The sequence below is a fragment of the Schistocerca serialis genome, chromosome 9 (genome assembly GCF_023864345.2).
Source record: "Schistocerca serialis cubense isolate TAMUIC-IGC-003099 chromosome 9, iqSchSeri2.2, whole genome shotgun sequence".
NCBI classification, from domain to species: Eukaryota; Metazoa; Arthropoda; class Insecta; order Orthoptera; family Acrididae; genus Schistocerca; species Schistocerca serialis.
The window spans coordinates 380990839-381013483 of NC_064646.1; the positions used below are offsets into that span (position 1 = coordinate 380990839).

General features: G+C 42.0%; 1 protein-coding gene across 1 annotated transcript in view; it reads left to right on the top strand.

The window, feature by feature from the left end:
• LOC126418896 (WASH complex subunit 2) overlaps positions 1-22645 on the top strand; it is a 191581-nt gene that overhangs the window by 141338 nt on the left and 27598 nt on the right. The window contains exon 15 of the mRNA XM_050085910.1: positions 7739-9203. Coding sequence (XP_049941867.1) covers positions 7739-9203 — 1465 coding nt within the window. The remainder of the gene's footprint in view (positions 1-7738; positions 9204-22645) is intronic.

A 22645-nucleotide genomic window follows, 5' to 3' on the forward strand; every position in this document is an offset into this window, starting at 1 on the left:
ACCTGTAATGTTTTGTATCTTGACTTGCTCTGCACTGCATTAGGATCATTTGGTCGATGATTTTGTACTCTTCTTTAATTGTTAGTTGGTTATATAAGTGTTCATGGTGATTTGCTTCGGCCTCTGCTACCACTTGTCTTGTCTACTTGGTGGCTTTGTTGTTCTGAAGGTTCTTCTCATTCTGGAAAGCTTGTAACTGTTTGAAAGCTGCTTTTTTCTTTTGCTTTGTCTGACCAAAGCTGCATCTGTTTATCAATTCTACACATACTTGGCTGTGTTACACCAAACTCAGCTTGAGCTACACTCGTTAAAATGGGAGGGATAGCAGGATTCTCACTGATGGCCACTTTATGCTCTTGTAGCTTCCGCCATTTGGGTTTGACTTGACTTTTCACATAGAGCATTCTTATGTAACCTTTCATTCGGATGTCAGTAACTAGCAGTTTATGTTGAGGGGATAGGCATTTAGATGTCTACAGAGTAATATGCATTCAGTATGAGTGTTGTGTCCACTGCTTGTGTAGGTGATCAGGTGTGATGTGCTTTTCTTAAGGAATGTATTTGTGATAATTAGGTCATTTGCTTTAATGAGTTCTAGGATTCTGTGCCATCTCCAGGATTTCCATGGCACATACACCTATCACTGGTATTGCCAATATGAGGTGCGACAATAAAGTAATGAGACTGATTTTCTTTGAAACCCTTCAGGCTTGCGTAGGCACAATATCTACGTATGTACGAGGGTAATCCCAAAAGTAAAGTCTTCTATTTTTTTTATAAGTACAGATCTCTGTTTTTGTGGCAGTTGGTCACATTGTTATGAAGAGTGCTTCATGCACTGTGTGTAAACATGTGCACGCCACACTGAGGTGCTCAATCTTGGCTTGGCAGCCGTTGAGAATGGAGCTCCCGTTGGATGTTCCCCCCAAGTGCAAATTGCGCGCAGTTATTCGGTTTTTGAATGCAAAGGGCACTACACTGATTGAAATCCATCGCCAGTTGATGGAAGTGTATGTGGAGTCGTGCATGGATGTCAAAAATGTTCTTAAGTGGCGTAGAGAGTTTGCAGCTGGTTGGACCGAAATTCACGATGAACAAAGGAGCGGGAGACCGTCAATTTCTGAGGAGACAGTGTTGAAGGTTGAGCAAAGCATGCGTGAAGATCGGCGGATCACCCTGGATGATCTCTGCATGTTGGTTCCTGAAGTTTCCCCAAGCACTGCTCACAGAATTTTAATGGAAACTTTGAAGTACTGGAAGGTGTGCGCAAGATGGGTGTCACGCATGCTGAGGACCACATCCAGCAACAAGTTGATGCTTCTCGCACAATTCTTCACTGCCTTGCAGCCGAACAGGACAACTTTCTGGACTCAATTGTCATGGTTGATGAAACTGGGGCATACCACTTTACACTTGAGACCAAGCAACAGTCACACCAGAGGCAGCATCCTTCTTAAAGCCGTGGAGCTGGTGGCAAGATGGTATGACATGGGCATACAAAAACTGCCACAGCATCTACAAAAATGCATCGACAGAAATGGTTATTATGTCAAAAAATAACTAAATGTTCAAGCTGTAAACTGATGTAAACCATTGTAGAAATAAACAGGTCTATGTACTTATAAAAATGTAGGAGACCTTACTTTTGGGAGTACCCTCGTACTTGAAGCTGTTGCCTTCTTTATCTAGGACCCTAACAAACTACTTAGTCATTCCTAGCTTTGTATGGAATGGAGGCAGAATTATTTGCTCTCTCTTAAGCAATGGCTTCTGAATGTAGTTGGCTACACCTACAGTAAGACTTTCCCTTAAAGACCATGCCACTTTTCTTCAATGATCTTGGTTTGCTCTGCTGTTCCATAAGCATATAAAACAAGTGTTCTTCGTATACCCAGACTGCTGCCCAAGCAAGGTGTTTACCATCTTCAGATCACAACAAATAGACCATTTATGTTCATGATAGCATAATTTCTGCAATGTGATTTTGATAGTTTCATATTCCTCTTTCAGCTTTGTTGAGTGGCCAATGGGAATGGATGCAAAGATGTTGCCATTGTGAAGCAAGACATATTTCAGTCTTCTGGTGCAGCTGCCTTTTGGTTGATGTTCCTGAATTAGTAGACTGGGAATGTTATTGCACTATACAAATTCTTCATCTTGGCTGAGTATTGCAGAGGACCTGCTTCTCTTGTACGGTATACTGAAATTTTCGCTTCTGGACTAAGACAATTGATTTCCTTTAGCCTGGATGCCAGAAGTTTTACTCGATTCTGATCTCATACCGGGTCATTTAGTTTCTCTTGAGTGAACAATTTAGGTGTAAAAATTTCTCCTTCATATTATCTTCTACTGCTGATGCTGCTTTTGCACTCCAAATCCTGTATTCTTTCAGGTTCTGAAAGTTCAGGAACTTCTTTACTGTGTGCCACAGGTCTCCTGGCTGATTGCAAATTTGGAAGCTCCCATTTACATTTTTTGAATAAATTGAAACCTTTTACATCTGCAACACAAAAGTAATATTTGTCGCGGTGATTTTTTTGGCTCTCGCCAGACCATCGGTACATCGAAATTGAAACATTCCCATTTTTCCTTTTTCCACTGTTGAAGGCACTGTACACAGTGTATAGAAACAGTGTGAGGAACCCAAGTACTATCTTGGTCTCCAAACTGTATTCAAACATATGCAAGATGTGCCTTCTTTACAAAGTCTGTGATGTTCTGTATCTGTTTCTATAGGCAGTATTCACCACAAATATAACGAATACATCGGGATTGTTTATGCGTCCTCTTCATGGAGAACTCATATTTTTCTGAAACAGATCAAATAAAAATACAAACTAAATTTTAAAGAATTTAATACATTGATTAATTGTAAAATATTAAAGAGTGTAAAAGTTAGATGAAAATAAAGACTGATGGAAAATCATCATCTATGGCAACATTTAGTTAAAATAAAAAAACTTAAATTTTTCAGAAGTGGAGCCAATTTGGAAAAAGTAAAGCCATACTTGGATTCAGGACTTCTGAAATGTAATAAATGTGTTCAAGTACCTTTGACAATAAAAAAAGTAGAGCTGAAAAAACTCAGACTGAAGAAAGTAGTAGTCTGCAACTCCTTTGTTACACATGGGTGTACATTTCTTTCTTACGCTTGGAGTAATAATTTTATATTCTATTGATTTCAATGGGGATACTGAAATTGCATTTACCTTTGTATTTCCTCATGAATATGTAGTAGGTTATGTCAATTTGATAATTAGTTGAAGCTCTACTTATACATATTTCAAGATCACTGATGTCTCCTTTATATAAAGTAGGCCTGATATTTATGGGGCAACAAAGTAAGATAACTATTTTGTGAATTACATAGAAAATTATATATGTAGAAGACCCCCCATGAACCATAGTCCTTGCCATTGGTGGATAGGTTTGCGTGCCTCAGCGATACAGATAGCTGTACCATAGGTGCAACCACAATGGAGGGGTATCTGCTGAGAGGCCAGACAAATGTGTGGTTCCTGAAGAGGGGCAGCAGCCTTCTCAGTAGTTGCAGGGGCAACAGTCTGGATGATTGACTGAACTGGCCTTGTAACATTAACCAAAACAGCCTCGCTGTGCTGGTACTGCGAACGGCTGAAAGCAAGGGGAAACTACAGCCATAATTTTTCCCAAGGGCATGCAGCTTTACTGTATGGTTGAATGATGATGGTATCATTTTGGGTGAAATATTCCAGAGGTAAAATAGTCCCCCATTTGGATCTCCGGACAGGGGATACTCAGGAGGATGTTGTTATCAGGAGGAAGAAAACTGGCGTTCTACAGATCAGAGCGTAGAAAGTCAGATCTCTTAATCGCGCAGGTAGGGTAGAAAATTTAAAAAGGGAAATGGATAGGTTAAAGTTACATATAGTGGGAATTACTGAAGTTCGATGGCAGGACGAACAAGACTCCTCGCCAGGTGAACAAAGAGTTATAAATACAAAATCAAATAGGGATAATGCAGGAGGAGATTTAACAATGAATAAAAATAGGAGCGGGGGTAAGCTACTTTGAACAGCACAGTGAATCCATTATTGTAGCCCATATAGATACGAAGCCCACGTGTACCACAGTAGTAAAAGTTTATATGCCAACTAGCTCTGCAGGTGATGAAGAGATTGAAGAAATCTATGATGCGATAAAAGAAATTATGCAGATAGTGAAGGAAGATGAAAATATAATAGTCATGAGGGACTGGAATTTGATAGTAGGAAAAGAAAGAGAAGGAAAAGTAGTAGGTGAATACAGAATGGGGGTAAGTAATGAAAGAGGAAGCCGCCTGGTAAAATTTTGCACGGAGTGTAACTTAATCATAGCTAACACCTGGTTTAAGAATCATGACAGAATGTTGTATACGTGGAAGAGGCTTGGAGACAATGGAAGATTTCACATGGATTATATAATGGGTAGACAGAGATTTACGAACCAGGTTTTAAATTGTAAGACATATCCAGGGGTAGGTGTGGACCCTGACCACAATTTATTGGTTATGAAATGTAGATTAAAACTTAAGAAACTGCAAAAAGGGCCGGCCGGAGTGGCCGAATGGATCTAGGCACTACAGTCTGGAGCCTCGCGACTGCTACTGTCGCAGGTTCGAATCCTGCTTCGAGTGTGGATGTGTGTGATGTCCTTAGGTTAGTTAGGTTTAAGTAGTTCTAAGTTCTAGGGGACTGATGACCTCAGAAGTTAAGTCCCATAGGGCTCAGAGCCATTTGAACTGCAAAAAGGTGGCATTTTAATGAGATAGGATGTGGATAGACTGAAAGAACCAGAGGTTGTAGACAATTTCAGAGAGAGCGTTAGAGAATGATTGACAAGGAGGGAGGAAAGAAATATGGTATAAGAAGAATGGGTAGCTTTGAGGGATGACGTAGTGAAGGCAGCAGAGGATCAAGTAGGTGAAAAGACGAGGGCTGGTAGAAATCCTTGGGTAACAGAAGAAATATTGAATTTAATTGATGAAAGGAGAAAATACAAAAATGCAGTAAATGAAGCAGGTGAAATGCAACACAAAGGTCTCAAAAATGAGATTGACAGGAAGTGAAAAATGGCTTAGCAGGGATGGCTAGGCGACAAATGTAAGGCTGTAGAGGCCTATCTCACTAGGGGTAAGATAGATACTGTCTACAGGAACATTAAAGAGAAAAGAGAACCACTTCTATGAATATCAAGAGCTCAGATGGAAACCCAGTTCTAAACAAAGAAGGGAAGGCAGAATGGTGGAAGGAGTATATAGAGGGTCTATACAAGGGCGATGTACTTGAGGACAATATTATGGAAATGGAAGAGGATGTAGATGAAGATGAAATGGGAGATATGATACTGCGTGAAGAGTTTGACACAGCACTGAAAGACCTAAGTCGAAACAAGGCCCCGGGGGTAGACAACATTCCATTAGAACTACTGACAGCCTTGGAAGAGCCAGCTATCACAAAAATCTACCATCTGGTAAGCAAGATATATGAGACAGGGGAAATACCCTCAGACTTAAAGAAGAATATAATAATTCCAATCCCAAAGAAAGCAGGTGTTGACAGATGTGAAATTTACTGAGTCACGGCTGCAAAATACAGACACGAATTCTGTACAGACGAATGGGAAAACTGGTAGAGGCCGACCTCGGGGAACATCAGTTTGGATCCCGTCGAAATGTTGGAACATGCGAGGTAATATTGACCCTATGACTTAACCCTAGAAGATAGATAAAGGAAAGGAAAATCTACGTTCCTAGTGTTTGTAGACTTAGACAAAGCTTTTGACATTGTTGTCTGGAATACTCTCTTTCAAATTCTTAAGAAGGTGGCAGGGGTCAAATACATGGAGTGAAAGGCTATTTACAATTTGTACAGAAACCAGATGGCAGTTATAAGAGTTGAGGAGCATGAAAGGGAAGCAGTGGTTGGGAAGGTTGTGAGACAGTTGTAGCCTATCTCTGATGTTCTTCAGTCTGTATATTGAGCAAGCAGTGAATGAAGCAAAAGAAAAATTTGGAGTAGGAATTAAAATTCATGGAGAAGAAATAAAAATGTTGAGGTTTGCCAATGACATTGTAATTCTGTCAGATGAGCAAAGGACCTGGAAGAGCAGTTGAACGGAATGGACAGTGTCTTGAAAAGAGGATATAAGATGAACATCAACAAAAGCAAAACGAGGATAATGGAATGTAGTCGAATAAAGTCTGGTGATGCTGAGGGAATTAGATTAGAAAATGAGACAGTTAAAATAGTAGATAAGTTTTGCTATTTGGGGAGCAAAATAACTGATGATGGTCAAAGTAGAGAGGATATAAAATGTAGACTGGCAATGGCAAGGAAAGTGTTTCTGAAAAAGAGAAATTTGTTAACATCAAGTATAGATTTAAGTATCAGGAAGTCGTTTCTGAAAGTATTTGTATGGAGTGTAGCCATGTATGGAAGTGAAACATGGCACGATAAATAGTGGTGCTACAGAAGAATGCTGAAGATTAGATGGGTAGATCACATAACTAATGAGGAGGTACTGAATAGAATTGGGGAGAAGTGGAATTTGTGGCACAACTTGATTAGAAGAAGGGATCGGTTGGTAGGACATGTTCTGAGGCATCAAGGGATCACCAAATTAGTATTGGAGGGAAGCATGGAGGGTAAAAGTCGTAGAGGGAGAGCAAAGTTTTTGTTCGACATTAATAACTGCTACTTTTGATCAACCATTGACAGTTATCTCAGTGAGATTATCTTGTATTCTGAATGCGTGTGCATCAGATAGCAGCAAAAGTGTTGCCAGCAATTATGTCCAGCCAATCTTTCTGGTATGTTTACTGAAACTTTGCACATAATGATTCTGCAGTTAACTAATACTAACTTCACATTTTCTTCATGTGGCAAACACAGATGTTTTCCCCCCCTCCCCCTCCAAAGCCATCGCAGATTATACATTTTTGCCCAATGGCGTACTACATGTCACTGCTTTTTGGTCCTTATGAGAAGCTTTTCCAAGATAAAATCTCTTGTATGCTTTCACATGTACTTGGCTGGCTAAATGACTGCTTCTTCAATTTCGTACCTTTTCCAGAACTGCTAGCCCCACCTCTCCCCTACACACACACACACACACACACACACACACACACACACACTATTCACACTATTTTATGAAATTTAGAAATGTAGTTATATCATTCTGTGAATGTCGTATCTCATGGAAACTGAAGCCACATTTCTCTAGCTAAATATGAATAACCATGTTCTTTCTTCCTTCACCTTTCCGCACATTTTGGGTGGTTGTGCATACTGGCAAGCAGTTTGACTGACCCTGTAGCGTAAATGCCCATATTTCATTCGTGTTGCTTTTATTAATATGATAAGAGGCTATTTCCATTATCTGCAAGTAGATATTCACTGTTGGATAGAGGTTATCCTCAAACTTTTCTATACATTGCAGTCTTTGGCTACATGAGTTCATATTGCCTTTCACACTTTTTAATCTTAATGTCATCTCCCCACCTTCCATGAGGTGTCGCAATCTTTCTCTTTTCTTACCTCATCTCTGGGAATCTAACAAAACTTCATTGGTCTACCTACCATTCATATGTCAGGTTTGTAAATAATGATTGTAGTTAATTGATATGCCTTGACATTTAATCTTATGTGTCAGTTATTTGAATAAACTCTCATCTACAAGTAATAGTGTTGCATGTGATTTCTCATGTTGATTGCAGGAACGAGTGAAGATCCAAGTTAAACGCAGACCACAGAGTCGGCATGCCAGACATGAGGCTTTACGTGCCTCAGCTGTAATAAGTCAAGATAATATGGCAGAGGAGACTGTACCGTCACCAGCATCAGCAATTCAGCAGCCAGACAAACACGGTGTGCAGGGATCATCAGTGGAACCAAAGAGCAAGAATACTGAAGCAGACCAATATGAGGCACCAACGAAAATGTCTGCAACGCCAAATCCTCCAGCAGCTGGAAGCAGCCTCCTGTCTCCTTCCACGGATGAGGAAGATATGTTTGGAGTTCCCAGTGACTTGCCATCTGACTACAGCGACGGAAATGATCTGTTTAGAGCAGCACCAATACTTTCACCCACAGAAGTGCCACAATTTTCTCAAAAGGCTGGTTTGCCAGTGGAGTCAGTTGTTAGTGATTCTTCTCAGACCACAAGTGGGCCTCTGGCCGACCTTTTCATTTCCAGTTCAGTAGACAGAGAAAATAGTTTTTTCCCAGCCCCTACTCCAAAGAGCGTTTCTGGAAAGAGCACACTTACTGAAAATCATGACACACACTGTGAAATAATACAATCCACAGTAGTTGACACTGGAGAAAATGACTTGTTTCAAGCGACTAATGCAGAAGCTCCTCCTAGGACATTATTCCCAGATGCACGAAAGGGAACTGCTGCTGAGAAAGATGTGGAAAAGAGTATGAAAATTAATAAATTACAAGATTTATTCAGCAGTGTGGAAGAGGATTTGTTCCCTTCAGCCAAATCGGATAACTGTTCAGATGCTGCCCAAACTGATTTGTTTGGAAACAACAGTGTCCCAGTACTGTCGTCAGATGGTGGACTCTTTTCAAGTTCCTTATGGACGTCAGAGGAAACAGGAAGAATGTCATCAACAGTAAAAATTACAGAAAATGTGAGGAAAGACCGTATAGGCACACAATTAACCACAGAGGGTGATTCAATCAATGATTCACAGAGTGATCACATTGCGGTATCGAGTGAGAAGATAAGTTCAGAAAAAAGCATAGACTCGGTTCCAAAAATTCCTGCTGGGGGGTTGTCAGTGTTAAATGATGATGGAAGTGATCATTTGTTTTCTGCAAGTAGTAAAAAAGATGCTAGGACGTCCCGTAAACACTCTAATGGTAAAGTGAAAGAGAAAAGTATCAAAATCAGAACAGGTGAAAATTCTAGTTTATTTGGTGATGATAGTCCAGAAACTGATGATCTTTTCTCATCAATGCCTCATTCTTTGGAGAAGAAGACTGTCAGTTCAAAGACCCCTGTATCTGTTACTGAGAGTAAAGGCAGTGGAACGAAGCAGGCTTTGTCTAAAGGAGGCAAGTCCTTGTTTGAAGACGATGAGGAAGAAGATCTTTTTGGAAGGACAACAGCTAAACCAAGTGTTTCTTCCTCTTCACGGGTACTGCCATCTCTAGATCCACTCGGGAGAGGTAAGTCTTTATGTTCATTGCATAGTTTTATTGTGAATGAAAACACATGCGACACTGGTGTAATATTCTACAATATTTATTATTTATTTTCCAAACTAGTTTTCAGCTTTTCCAGTTGCAAAGACATGGGTGTGGCGTTGAAATGTTTGTAGGATCAGAGACTTTATAGTGGATCTACAGAGTATCACAGTTTTTGAAGATTACAATTGTCAATGTTTGATATAGGACTAAAACAAAAGGAATTATTTCAGCGAAAATGCAATGTAAGATTACCCTGTTCTCAACACACCACCTCAAGACTGCAATAAATAGTGCACAAATCCATGTTTAGGAAAAGTGTCTCTTAATGTTGCCAGAAAGCTTAAATCGAGGAACTTCAAAACATAATTTCTGCACACAGCACGGATGGGCAATTTTGTGCAATAGTGAAGAGTGCACTTCAGCATCAGAAAGGAGTGGAATATACAAAATCATTTGTACTTGCGACAAAGTCTATACAGGTCAGTCTGCCAGGACAATGTGCACCTGCCTGAAGGAAAACTGTAGAAGTTGGAAACTGTAGAAAAAGAGACTATCTATTTTCACAAGCCACCTGCTTAAAGAAGACCATAGTTACGAGGTGCAACATGAGCTCTTATGTCACATCCATAAAGGAAGGAAGATAAACTACCTTGAAATAATGGAAATTAATAAACATATACCAATTTGTCAAAGATTGGTAATGAATGACCAGACACAGCTCCCTTACTTGCCACCTCTAACTGCAGATACTACTTGTAATCGCATCCAGACCATGTTGTAAATGACCCTTTGTATTCATATTCCCCATTTTTGTTTCCATTATTTCAGTTACTATAATTTCACTCATCCTGCTGAATTATTTTTGTTTTATTTGTACAATCACAGCTGCTTCCCTTACCTACATACTAGCATATCTTATGTGTTTGTGATATAGGACCTATTGTTGTTCAGTGTATGTTCTTTTCAGAAAAATTGTTTTAATTTGTTATGTATTTCAATATTTAACGTGTCACATTTTATTTAAGTTAAATAACCTTACATTTCATTTTCTCAGAATTAATTCCTCTTGTTTTGGTTCAAATGGCTCTGAGCACTATGGGACTTAACATCTATGGTCATCAGTCCCCTAGAACTTAGAACTACTTAAACCTAACTAACCTAAGGACATCACACAACACCCAGTCATCACGAGGCAGAGAAAATCCCTGACCCCGCCGGGAATCGAACCCGGGAACCCGGGCGCGGGAAGCGAGAACGCTACCGCACGACCACGAGCTGCGGACCCTCTTGTTTTAGTCCCAAACCAAACATTGACAATTGTCATCTTTGGAAACCGAGATATTCAGTTGATCCACTAGTTTAAAATCTTTGAACTTAACAAAACTTTTAGTGCTACACATGTTTATCTTTGTACCTAATGATGGTGTAACAGTCAAAAACCAGTTTGTAAAATAAATAATATACATTGTAAAATATTACACATGTGTCGTGTATGTTTTCATTCATAATGTATAAAATATTTCGCCAAGAATAGACAGAAGTAGCACAAATTCATGTTTAGACAAACATCTCATACTTATATCCTCTTGTTTATTAGCAAATTTATGTTTTATTCTTCCAAATTTATTATACCTTATTTCATATTATTTATGAATATATATTTCCTTTCAGTTGTAATAAAAGGAATTGAGTTTGGTGACCATAATAATAGCCATCCGTCTGAATTTTGGTGTACATTGAGTTCTGTTACTTTTGGCTTAGCTTTTGTCTGCCTGTAGCTCCTTATTACTCTACTATCGAAAACTCTGTACCATATACTTCATCTGCTGTAACATACACCCATCTTTGTGGTAAAACAACATTGGCTGCCACATTATCACTGTAAAACTTTTTTTCAATTTATATTTTTGTGAAAACTGGTATTTCCATTTATTAGCCAATGTTAACATCTGCACCGATCCCCCAATACTTGCAAACTGTTCAGTGGCTCACTGTGCTGAAGTGTCTGCGTGCAGTGATTATCATCCTCATTTCCTGACTTCGAAACACCTTACTGAGTGCCACCTGCTGTCTTTCCATGCACACGGCTTTCTGTTATACAATGCCCCTTTTAGTGAATAGGAACTTCGCATCGCTTTGGCAGTGTGTTGGGGTATGGCTGTGGACGTGACAAATGCCGCAACTGAATGCTCAAATGTCTTTGTGCCAACAGCCTGAAAAATATCCTAGAAATTGTTAATTGTATATGGTAGAAATAAGAATTTCGATCTCAATGGTGGGAAGGTATTATTATTCCTGTCCTGCAACTGAGAAAAGACCCACATATTTTAACTGAATACTGGCCAACCTTATTGACGAAAGGGCTGTATAAACCATTCAAATAAATATATGAATATGAAGATGGTTCTTTCGAATGTGTCTGAAAGAACAGTTAGCATTGGTGACCTTGCTTTTCTTGAAGATTGAAATTACAATGAAATCCAGACCATTAGCTGCTTACAGGTGTTGATAAATATCAACGGAGACAGTTGAAAATGTGTGCCACAACCAGGACTCGAACCCGGGATCTCCTGCTTAAATGACAGACACACTATCTGACTGAGCCACTGAGGACACAGACAATATAGTGCAGGGACTTATCTCTGGCACGCTCCCCGTGAGACCCACATTTCCAACTTACTGTCCACACACTACGTTTGTAGTGCCCCTGCCGACTATACTCATCATTTGCTGCAGTCTATCTACCTATTCACGTAAAAGTTAGAGTAATGTAAGTGTACCTACACTGAAGAAGATCATTGGCTGGTAAGCCTTATCTGTATGAAGATGGTATCTGTTCTTTCGGACATGCCAGAAAGAACAGATACCATATTCATATAGATACAGGCCAGTGATCTTCTTCAGTGTAGGTACACTCACATTACTCAAACTTTTACAGGAATCAGTAGAATGACTGCCGCGAGTAATGAGTGATGTCCCTGCAGTCACATTACCATCTGTGTCTGCAGTGACTCAGTCAGATAGAGTGCGTGCCATGTAACCAGGAGATCACGGGTTCGAGTCCCAGTCAGGGCACACATTTTCAACTGTCCATGTTGATATTTATCAATGCCTGTAAGCAGCTAATGGTCTGGATTTCATTGTAATTTCATTCAAATAAATGGTCAACTGCCACCTTTGTTGCTGCCTTGAAGCTGGAGGGCATATATCACGATTCCATAGTGGCTTTCGGACTTTCCAGTCCTCCACAAATCACCTGGTTCATCTGAAATCTGCAGTGCACAATGTTTTTGTGCATTGCCAACAGCTGATTACTGTGTTCATTGATTTACGGAAGGCATACCACACAACATGGCAACATCACTTTCTGTCTACACTGCATGGGCGGGGTTCATGGGGCAATTTACTCATTTTTATCCAGAATTTCCTTTCTCTCCAACTATTTTAGGTCCGTATACATTCAGTTCCCAGCAACCAATACCTACAGGAATGTGGAGTATCTCTGGATCAGCTCTGAGCGTAATGCTGTTCCCTGTCACCATCAATATCGCCGTAAAAAGCAGTGAACGCCACAGTCTCTTTGTCATTGTATGTGTATGATCCCTGCTAGTAATACACCTCTGCATAACTGCACATCGCTGAGTGCCAACTTCGATGGGCTGTCTGCAAAATCACAAATTGTGAATTTTTGTTGACTCCAGACTGTGCATCCACATCCAGAAATTTATCTTAGTGACCAGTTACTTGAAGCCACTGAAACGTTTTAAGTCGTACATATTTTATTTAATAACAAGCTAACTTGGCTGCCACATATCTATCGGCTCAAGGCAACTTGCATGAAGAAGCTAAATGCTCTCAGTTTTCTTAGTAGCTCCTTGTAGGGTGCGGACTGCATTGTTCTTTTGAGATTTTACAAAGTACTGGTTTTATCTTGTTTGCACTATGGATGTGTTGTCTATGTGTCAGCAGCACGATCCATACTGAGCTTGATGAACCCTGTTCACCACACTGGCATGCTCTTGGCAACAGAGGACTTCCGCATAGTGTCCCACTGCTGTGGGTTAGATGACAGCAGCTTGTGTCACAGTCTGTCAGATGCATACTTACCCATGTCACCCAATTCTGTTCCACAGCCAACAGTTCAGTGTGTTTGCACACCACCCAAAACTGGGTAGGACTGCTGGGATCGAAGTTGATACTCTTTTGAAGGGCCTCCAACAGCCTCCTTTAGTCTGTGTTCCTAGGGTTCCCTCTCAACAACCCCCACACCCCACTCCCCCTCCCATGGTCTGTATCCTGTCTTGTGATACAAATGGACCTCTTTTGTGGGCCTCTTCAACATCTGTCTTGTTCGATCTTCCACGATTATTCTAATTCGGTATGCATCTACACAGCTGGAGTGAAAATCAATGACCTGGTTGGTTACACTTTCGCACATATTAGGGGACATGAGAAGGACTCTGTACCAATTGTTTTGCAGTGTATACACTGCGGAGTTGGTTGCGATATCTCAGGCTTTGTAGCACTTCCAATCCCTTCCTACTTCCTCATCTGTAGCGACTTTATGAGCTGCTTCAAAGGCATATCGTTGTGCTACCCGAAAAACCATTTGCTCGCCTACATCCATGACCTATTGGTTGAACTCTGCAGCTCTGAAAAGACAGTGACCTTCATCTGACATCAAGTCACATGGGCATTCCAGAAAATGAACTTGCCCACCATCTCTCTAAAGACGCCACTACAAGAGATCAACTTGACGTCAGAATACCAGGCCCAGACTTACAATTACACAGCGATATTTTGAGGCTATAGGAATTGGAATGACAGGCTACTATCACCCAAAACAAGTTAAGAGTGATGAAGGGGTCCACTAAGGTTTGGCACACATCTTTCCAGGCCTCTCAGAAAGATGCCATTGTGTTGTGCCATCTATGCATTGGCCACATGAGACTCACCCATAAGTTGCTCATCACTGCAGATGTGTGGTAGTCTACTGGTGATACCACATGTTCTTGGTGAGTATGCCCTGCTGGTCGATCTGTGGCACGCTCTCAGTGTTGTGACTCGCCGATCTTTCGAAGTGCCGCTGCGCAGTTACGCGCGTCCTCTACGTGCGGCGCTGTTTGCCAGCCATGCAGCAGCAGCGCCATCTGGATCGTCTCACTGCTTCAGGGGTCTTGCTTCCTGTCACTTCCAGTGAGTGGTCCTCTCCTGTCGTTGTCGTTGCTAAGCCAAATGGTGATATTCGTCTCTGTGGCGATTTCAAAGCCACTGTAAATGCTCAATGCCTTATCGACACTTACCCTATGCCTAGACCTGAAGAATTGTTCACTAAACTTGCTGGAGGCCAGTATTTTTCTAAACTTGACACGTCAGAAGCTTATCATCAACTTCCTCTCGACGCTGCTTTCCGGCAGTTTCTGGTCCTTAACATGCCTTTCGGCCTCTATCAATACCAATGATTGCCATTCGGGATTGCCAGCGCCTCTGCTCTCTTTCAGCGATTCTTGGAACAATTATTGCTCACTGTCCCTGGGTGTATAAATTACGTGGACAACATTGTTCTCACTGGCTCCACCACTGAAGAACATCTTCAGAATCTCCGCACACTTTTTCATGTCTTACAGACTGCCGGTCTTAAGTGTAATCTTCAGAAATCAAAACTTGGGGTTTCAACTCTCTCGTGATGGTATTCGTCTGCTTCAGCAAACTGTTGCTGCGATCGATGCCCTTCCTCACCCTACGTCTGTTAAGGAACTGCATGCCTTCTTGGGGAAAATAGCATACTATCACAGGTTTTTACTGTCTGCTGCTTTGGTGGCTCAGCTGTTGCATAAAAACGTGCCTTTTCACTGGTCTGCGTCATGCGATGTGGCTTTCCAGAAATTGAAGACTATGCTGAAACAGGCCCCGTGCCTGGCTACTTATCGACCTGGCCAACATCTTGTTCTTGCCACGGACGCTTCTCAATACGGGGTTGGTGCAGTCCTTGTGCACCGTTTTTCTGACGGTTCTGAACAACCCATTGCTTATGCCTCCAAAACGCTCACGGATGGCCAACAAAAGTATTCTCAAATTGAAAAAGAAGCTTTGGCCATTATTTATGCTCTTCATAAGTTTGGTGTTTTTCTCTATGGATCTAAATTTCATCTTGTTACCGATCACAAACCACTAGTTTCTTTGTTTCATCCATCAACGTCACTTCCTGACAAGGCTGCACACCGCCTCCAGCGCTGGGCTCTTTATTTGTCTTGTTTCAATTATGGGATTCATTTCCGGCCGACGGGCCAACATGCGAATGCTGATGCACTGCCTCACCTTCCCATGGCTCCTGATGTGGCATTCGATAGGGATGAACTTTTGTGTTTCCACCTGGATGTTGCCGAACAGTGGGTTGTGGACGGGTTCCCCATCACCGGGGACTGGCTGGAGGCTGCTACGGGTTCTGACCCTACCCTCCCCTGGGTTTTACGGTGTATTCAGAAGGGTTGGCCAGATCGTCTGTCCGCTAAGACTTATGATCCATTGTGAAACTACTACGCTTTGTGTTAGCGCCTCACGGCTAGGGATGGTGTTATCCTCCTTTCCACCAAAAATGCTCTGTGTTGTGGTATCTGTGTCTTTACGTGCTTCGGTCTTGCGCCTCCTTCACCAAGGGCACTGGGGTGTCTCTCGCACAAAATCTCTGGCGCGTTGTCATGTGTACTGGCCCGGCATCGACTCTGAAATCGCACACATGGTCGTTGCCTGCAGCCCTTGTGCATCACAGGCCGCCGCCCCGAAGTCATCTTTGTCACCGTGGCCTTCGCCTGAGAAGCCCTGGGAGCGTATTCATGCTGACTTCGCGGTACCTTTTTTAGGTACTTATTGGCTTCTCGCTATTGACGCCTACTCTAACTTTCCTTTCATTCTCCGTTGCACGTCACCTACTGCCGCGGCAACCACCAATGCTCTAGCTTGCATTTTCTCTTTGGAAGGCCTTCCCTCTACTCTTGTTACTGATAATGGTCCACAATTTGCCTCTTCAGATTTTGCGGATTTTTGTGCCCGTCAAGGCGTCATGCATGTCATGGCCCCTCCGTTCCATCCACAGTCAAACGGTGAGGCTGAACGACTGGTCCGCACATTTAAGGCTCAGATGAGGAAACTCCTGACTTCTTCTGCTGCTGATGATGCGCTTCTCCAAATTCTGGCTTGTTACCGTTTCACCCCCATGGGCGACCACAGCCTGGCTGAGCTCTTACATGGCCAACAGCCCCGCACACTACTTCATCTTCTGCGGCCTTCCACCTCATGGCCGCGGGTGCCTTCGCTTGGCCGGTTCACCGCCGGCGACCTTGTATGGGTATGGGGATATGGCAGGCAACCAAAATGGAGGCCTGGCCACATCTTACGATGCCATGGCTGACACCTGTATGAAATCCAGACGGACACGGGTGTTGCAGTGCATCATTCGGACCAGCTTCGGCCTCGTGTGCCGGCAATGCCTGTTCCAGATGCCGCTACACCACCTTCGGCTCTACCTGACGCTTGGGATCCTGGAATCTCTCATTACTCACAACCCATTCTTCTCACCATCATCTCAGTGCCAGCACATGAACTGACACCAACAGGAGACGTGCCCATGCAGGAACCAGATGACCATCATCTGTCGGAGCAACTCTACTCGCCTTCCTTCTCCTACGGACGTGGACACATCGCCCATGTCTCCTGTTATAACAACCGGACTTGCCGCAATGGGCAGATTGGTGCACGAGGCCCTAGCAGATTCGACCCCCACGTCTCCTGTCATCTTGACCCGTTATCATCGGGTACACTTCCGTCCGTACGGGAAGCCGCCTCCTCGAGACTTTACGGCCAGTCAAACAACACCTATGGACGTTAGCAATCTACAGGCCACCTCCATCAAGACCTGTGAAAAAACTTCAAAGGGGGGGAAAAGTGCTGTGACTCGGCGATCTTTCAAAGTGCCACCGCGCAGTTACGCGCGTCCTCTACATGCTGCCCTGTCTGCCAGCCATGCAGCAGCAGCGCCACCTAAGTGGCCAGCCAGCCAGCGGCCGCTAGACTCGGACTCAGTTATGATTTGACTGTTAAAGTGACACATGCCTTGCTGTGTTTACTTAATCTGTGACTTTCATGTATTGGGTTGTCCTTGAAATATATTTGTTCAACTTGAAGTTATAACACTCACGTTGTCTACTTCACTATCTCAAGTTCTTGCGGATAATTAGACAGCCACTATCAAAGTATTGAATTTTCAGGTTGTACACTTAACTATAATACTCCACAACTTTCAGTGTTGGAGTTGTCGTGGGAGGGAGAGCCCCCCTGCAGCTGGTGAAGAAACATTGGCTACCACATCATCATCATTGTTAAACTTTTTTCAAGTTTATATTTTTGTGAAAAGTGGTATTTCCATTATATTAGTGTGCAGGATGTCCAAAGTATCGCTTCACATTAAGCAAAGAAGGGAAAAAATCATAAGTTCGATTATAAATAGTCAGTTTATCTCTTACATTTCTTTTTCACTTTTTTTCATTTTAGTGTTTCCCATGATTATTAAAACTGTAACAAACATACAAGGGTTAATATTCACATCTAAGCTGTTGGAAGGCTCCATAGTGCTTGTATTATGTATTCACCGGTTTCTGGTTTCTTCTTGGACCTCTCATATTTGATACATAATTGTAAATGTTTTGGAGATGAGCAATAGTGCCATTGTTGAAAGTAGAGTAATTCATTATTGGCAGCATGCACCATAATTCCTGCTATCACTTCCCTATGTGAATAAAATTATGGTTTTCTATATGTGGACTTATTTGGACTCCGTATTACAGGAAGGAAAATAAACAGCTTCTCGGTGGTATGTTTTGATTTTCATCCATATTCTATTTTTGCGCATAATCTTTTGGCAACTAGAAATCACCTTCAGGTGCTGCATATGGTGATTTTCCTTGTCCTCACTGTAAGATTGTGAAGCATTGTCGATGATGTATCTATATTGTTGTTGTGGTGTCACCGCCAGACACCACACTTGCTAGGTGGTAGATTAAATCGGCCGCGGTCCATTTAGTACATGTCGGACCCGTGTGTCGCCACTGTGTAATCGCAGACCTAGCGCCACCACAAGGCAGGTCTCGTGATACGAACAAGCACTCGCCCCAGTTGGACGGACGACCTAGCTAGCGACTAGATGTACGAAGCCTTTCACTCTTATTAGCCGAGAGACAGAATAGCCTTCAGCTAAGTTAATGGCTACGAACTAGCAAGGCGCCATTAGCCTTACAGTGATTGTAATTAAAGTCTCCTGTGTATAGTCAAGAGCGATGTACCACAATGATTGATTAAAGATAAGTATTAATCCAGCTACGTACTTTTCTTCATAGCATTAATTACGTAGCCTGTTCCAGTACTTGACGCCCGTCGGCGTGTGTGTGTACGCGTGCCTTTCTTTCGGCTACCCGTCACTGTGGACTGGCTGCCTTGTCAGTCCACTTCAGTTGTTGTGGTCTTTAGTCCTGAGACAGGTTTGATGCAGCTCTCCGTGCTGCTCTATCCTGTGCAAGCTTTTTCATCTCCCAATACCTACTGCAGCCTACATCCTTCTGAATCTGGTAAGTGTATTCATCTCTTGGTCTCCCTCTACGATTTTTACCCTCCACACTGCCCTTCAATACTAAATTGTGATCCCTTGATGCCTCAGAACATGTCCTACCAACCGATCCCTTCTTCTAGTCAAGTTGTGTCACAAACTCCTCTTCTCCCCAATTCTATTCAATACCTCCTCATTAGTTATGTGATCTACCCATCTAATCTTCAGCATTCTTCTGTAGCACCATGTTTTGAAAGCTTCTATTCTCTTCTTGTCTAAACTATTTATCATCCATGTTTCCCTTCCATACATGGCTACACTCCATACAAATACTTTTAGAAGCGAATTCCTGACATTTAAATCTACACTTGATGTTAACAAATTTTTCTTCTTCAGAAACGCTTTCCTTGCCATTGCCAGTCTACATTTTATACCCTCTCTGCTTTGACCATCATCAGTTATTTTGCTCCCCAAATAGCAAAATTCCTTTACTACTTTAAGTGTCTCATTTCCTTATCTAATTCCCTCAGCAACACCCGACTTAATTCGACTGCATTCCATTATCCTCGTTTTGCTTTTGTTGATGTTCATCTTATATCCTCTTTTCAAGACACTGTCCATTCCATTCACACTGGACTCGCATTTGGGAGGACGACGGTTCAATCCCGTCTCCAGCCATCCTGATTTAGGTTTTCCGTGATTTCCCGATGGTTCCTTTGAAAGGGCACGGCCGATTTCCTTCCCAATCCTTCCCTAACCCGAGCTTGCGCTCCGTCTCTAATTACCTCGTTGTCGACGGGACGTTAAACACTAACCACCATCCATTCCATTCAACTGCTCTTCCAAGTCCTTTGATGTTTCTGACAGAATTACAATGTCATCGGCAAACCTCAAAGTTTTTATTTCTTCTCCATGGATTTTAATACCTACTCCAAATTTTTCTTTTGTTTCCTTTATTGTTTGCTCAATATACAGATTGAATAACATCGGGGAGAGGCTACAACCCTGTCTCACTCCCTTCTCAACCACTGCTACCCATTCATGTCCCTCGACTCTTATAACTGCCATCTGGTTTCTGTACAAATTGTAAATAGCCTTTTGCTCTCTGTATTTTATCCCTGCCACCGTCAGAATTTGAGAGTATTCCAGTCAACATTGTTGAAAGCTTTCTCTAAGTATACAAATACTAGAAACGTAGGTTTTACCTTTCCTTTATCTATCTTCTAAGATAAGTCGTAGGGTCAGTATTGCCTCACGTGTTCCAGTATTTCTACGGAATCCAAACTGATCTTTCCGAGGTCGGCTTCTACCAGTTTTTCCATTTGTCAGTAAGGAATTGGCATTAGTATTTTGCAGCCATAACTTATTAAGCTGATAGTCCGGTATTTTCACATCTGTCAACATCTGCTTTCTTTGGGATTGGAATTATTATATTCTTGTTGAAGTTTGAGGAGGGTATTTCGCCTGTCTCATACATCTTGCTCACCAGACGTTTTGTCAGGACTGGCTCTCCCAAGGCTGTCAGTAGTTCTAATGGAATGTTGTCTACTCCCGGGGCCTTGTTTCGACTCAGGTCTTTCAGTGCTGTGTCAAACTCTTCACGCAGTATCATATCTCCAATTTCATCTTCATCTGTATCCTCTTCCATTTCCATAACATTGTCCTCAAGTACATCGCCCTTGTATAGACCCTCTGTATACTCCTTCCACCTTTCTGCTTTCCCTTCTTTGCTTAGAACTGGGTTAACATGTGAGCTCTCGATTTTCATTCAAGTGTTTCTCTTTTCTCCAAAGGTCTCTTTAATTTTCCTATAGGCAGTATCTATCTTACCCCTAGTGAGATAAGCCTCTACATCCTTACATTTGTCCTCTAGCCATCCTTGCTTAGCCATTTTGCACTTCCTGTCGATCTCATTTTTGAGACGTTTGTATTCCTTTTTGCCTGCTTCATTTACTGAATTTTTATATTTTCTCCTTTCATCAATTAAATTCAATATTTCTTCTGTTACCCAAGGATTTCTACTAGCCCTCGTCTTTTTACCTACTTGATCGTCTGCTGCCTTCGCTACTTCATCCCTCAAAGCTACCCATTCTTCTTCTACTGTATTTCTTTCCCCCATTCCTGTCAATTGTTCCCTTATGCTCTCCCTGAAACTCTGTACAACCTCTGGTTCTTTCAGTTTATCCAGGTCCCATCTCCTTAATTTCCCACCTTTTTGCAGTTTCTTCAGTTTTAATCTACAGTTCATAACCAGTAGATTGTGGTCAGAGTCCACATCTGCCGCTGGAAATGTCTTACAATTTAAAACCTGGTTCCTAAATCTCTGTCTTACCATTATATAATCTATCTGATACCTTCTAGTATCTCCAGGCTTCTTCCATGTATACAACCTTCTTTCATGATTCTTGAACCAAGATGCTCTGTGCAAAATTCTACCAGGCAGCTTCCTCTTTCATTTCTTACCCCCAATCCATTTCCTTCTCTTCCTTTCCCTACTGTCGAATTCCAGTCCCCCATGACTATTAAATTTTCGTCTCCCTTCACTATCTGAATAATTTCTTTTATCTCATCATACATTTCATCAATTTCTTCGTCATCGGTACAGCTGGTTGGCATATAAACTTGTACTACTGTAGTGAGTGTGGGTTTAGTGTCTAACTTGGTCATAATAATGCGTTCACTATGCTGTTTTAGTAGCTTACCCACACTCCTATTTTTTTTTATTCGTTATTAAACCTACTCCTGCATTACCCCTATTTGATTTTGTATTTATAACCCAGTATTCACCTGACCAAAAGTCTTGTTCCTCCTGCCACTGAACTTCACTAATTCGCACTATATCTAACTTTAACTTATCCATTTCCCTTTTTAAATTTTCTAATCTACCTGCCCGATTAAGGGATCTGACATTCTGCACCTCAATCCGTAGAATGCCAGTGTTCTTTCTCCTGATAACAACATCCTCTTGAGTAGTCCTCGCCCAGAGATCCAAATGGGGGACTATTTTACCTCCGGAATATTTTGCCCAAGAGGACGCCATCATCATTTAATCATACAGTAAAGCTGCATGCTCCCGGGAAAAAATTACGGCTGTAGTTTCCCCTTGCTTTCAGCCGTTCGCAGTACCAGCACAGCAAGGCCGTTTTGGTTAGTGTTACAAGGCCAGATCAGTCAGTCATCCAGACTGTTGCCCTGCAACTACTGAAAAGGCTGCTGCCCCTCTTTAGGAACCACACGTTTGTATGGCCTCTCAACAGATACCCCTCTGTTGTGGTTGCACCTACAGTAAGCTATGTGTATCGCTGAGGCACGCAAGCCTGCCAACCAACGGCAAGGTCCATGGTTCATGGGGAGGGATGTATCTATAGTTATAGCTAATTCACTGCTTGGGGCAGAAGTATGTAATGGTATGTGACAAGACCAGCGTGGTGGCATTGTCTCAAAGTATTTTGAACAGCAAAACTAAGGGCTCTGTCCAAAGAAAGGAAATCAGGAAACCTTATGAACAGGGATGGAAGTCTCAGTTTAAATAAGTTTTTTGATTTAACATTTGATATATTAAGAGCTGACTGGTCATCTTATCAGTTAGATTTGGTAACAACCTGGTAATGTGAATTGCATAGAAAAGTAAAAGTATAGAAAAACAAATGCACATCGTAGGGCATTTTGGATGTGATATTCAAAGTGTTCGGTAAGTAAGAGTCAGACACCAACTGCACATTACAGTTTTAAATGAAGCCCAGTCAATGAGTACACAAATACTATCTCTTGCAGTACTGCAGGTACACAAATATACACTTCAAACAAAGTTTTGCATCACCCTGGT